At 34.8% G+C, this 2245-nt stretch overlaps 1 protein-coding gene across 1 annotated transcript in view; it reads right to left on the bottom strand.

Annotated features, from left to right (window-relative positions):
• Window positions 1-601: 601 nt before the first annotated feature.
• Window positions 602-2245, bottom strand: part of LOC111085936 — a 5922-nt gene continuing 4278 nt past the window's right edge. The window contains exon 2 of the mRNA XM_022386835.1: window positions 602-1683. Coding sequence (XP_022242543.1) covers window positions 856-1683 — 828 coding nt within the window. The 3' untranslated portion in view covers window positions 602-855. The remainder of the gene's footprint in view (window positions 1684-2245) is intronic.

The raw sequence follows: 2245 nt of genomic DNA on the forward strand, positions 1-2245 counted from the left end.
ACCAAATTTTTTTTTAGATATCTGTAAAAAACAGTTAATTTAAATAAAATATCAAATAGCAACAATAATAAACAATAAAACATTAAAATATGTCAAGTTTTGATTGTTTATAACATGTTCAAAGATTATATTCCAAAATGTTAGGTGTTTCCATTATTTTGTCCAACCCCTGTATATATAAAAGTCGTGCTTTTTTTTTTGGTAATGCTAAATGATATACATCGTCGCTTAGCAACAGAACTGCCACTTGTTATTGTTGTTTTTTAAGACTCATAACGTAAGTAAATTAATATGTAGAATTATACACGGACTTTTCTCTACCTTAAGACAACAATGGTGTTTATGTTGATAAAAAGGTTTGTTTAACTATTATAGGATGTTGTAGAAATTATAACTACAAGCACTAAAACGATCAGACTCATAATCATAATATCTGGTTTCCTATTTTATTGTATATATTTTTAAAGCATAACATCAAACACATATCATTTTAAATACTTCGTAGGCAAAAAAGCATAGAAAATGAATAGTATACAAAAGTCAAAAATCACTGTTCCTTCACAAAGCTAGTGATGTCATAGTTTGATATGTATAGAATACCAGGGACTGGATTGGACGTGAAATTTCTATGCTTTCAATAAGTCGATCCCGTATGATTGGTGAATTTCGAAAAGAATGAACTTCCTCAGTACTTTATTAGGGTTTGGAGTGGACATGAAATTTCTCTCTCTCTCTCTCTCTATATATATATATATTCATAAACGATTCCATCTGATTTGTCAATTTTTAGTAGAATCAACCCCTTTCTCCAATTTACCAGGGTCTAGATTGGACATGAAATTCCTATTTTGTTTCTTATAAGTCGACCCCGTCTGATTGGTCAATTTCCAGAAGAATCAACTCCCTCTCCAGTTTATACAATTCCTCCCGAAGTTTTTCAGCTTTTTGTCTTTTTTCATTGACGAGCTGCTTGAAGCCACTTTCTCTATCTTCGGGGTCACGTGATGACCTATTCGATAAGCTAACATCATTCGGAAACAAAGGTCCCGGTTCATCAGACTTAGATTCGTTTATTTCAGCAAAAATGTCTTTCACTGATACAAAGCAGTCATCTGGAGAGGATAGTAAACTGGAGTTAGGAGGTGCTGTTACCCAAGTATCTTCACTGACGATCAAGTCACCAATGGAACTAGATGAAGAGAGACTGAACTTAGCTGTTTTATTCAATTTTGTGTGTTCGTGTTCACCACTCATATGACCAGTGTTGGCCAAACGAGTGTCCGAACGCCTCTCTCGACTGTTCTGTGGTAAGTTTTCTTCTAGACTGTACATTGATGTTATTTGTCCAAGGGCGGGGTGAGAACGACATTGACTCACACAGCTAGTTTGCTCGTTTTGCTTTTCCCCCGATATTATGATTGTCGGTAAACTCCCTCGAGTGGATTCGGGGGTATTTTGGTTTAAACTCAGGCGACGGAGTTTTTGTTTCTGAGGGGCTTGTTGTTTTGATGTATACAGCCTGTTAATCTGTACCGATTTTCCTTTGACACCTCCTTTAAAGTTGCCTAGGAACGAAAAATTGAAAATTCCCATCCCCCGAGATTGACTGACGTCACTTCCTGTAGACCCCGTTTTGTTCTCTTGGGTAAGAAGAGTTGTGCTTGGATTGTCAGGACAGTTCACCTAAAGAAGAATATAAAGTTATACTATTTCTATAATTCCCACAGATATAATCCTCTTTGAATATGGGGTTAGAAAAACGTAGCCTATAGCTTGTGAACCATTTTGAAATATTCTGACAATTACATCTCAAGTTCTTGATGATTTAAAAGGATGCTTGTAATAACTTTCAGTAAGGTGTTTTCGATATACTTTGTGATGCAATAAAATCAAGACATACGGTAGAGTGTCGTGCGGCCAAAACAACCTGCAGGACACACTGTGTGTTATTAACAGGAGTGATAGTTCAGCGATTTTCCACCTTCTGTAGTTCGAACTGTGGTAATCCAAACTATCACGTATTTACAGTGGATGTGCCTTACTGGATTCTTACTTCATATATCAAATTTTCAAGGCAATCCATTAAGAAATACACGAGATATAAAATCTCCAATTTTGATTGAATTTTTTTCTTTTCTTTGCACCGAAAGTATGGAAACTTTATTTTATAGAATGCTAATAGAATATCCATAACTTTTATGGATTTTTTTTTTTTAATTTGGAACACTAATATTTCTTTACAACC

The sequence above is a fragment of the Limulus polyphemus genome, unplaced genomic scaffold (assembly GCF_000517525.1).
Source record: "Limulus polyphemus unplaced genomic scaffold, Limulus_polyphemus-2.1.2 Scaffold724, whole genome shotgun sequence".
Classification (NCBI taxonomy): domain Eukaryota; kingdom Metazoa; phylum Arthropoda; class Merostomata; order Xiphosura; family Limulidae; genus Limulus; species Limulus polyphemus.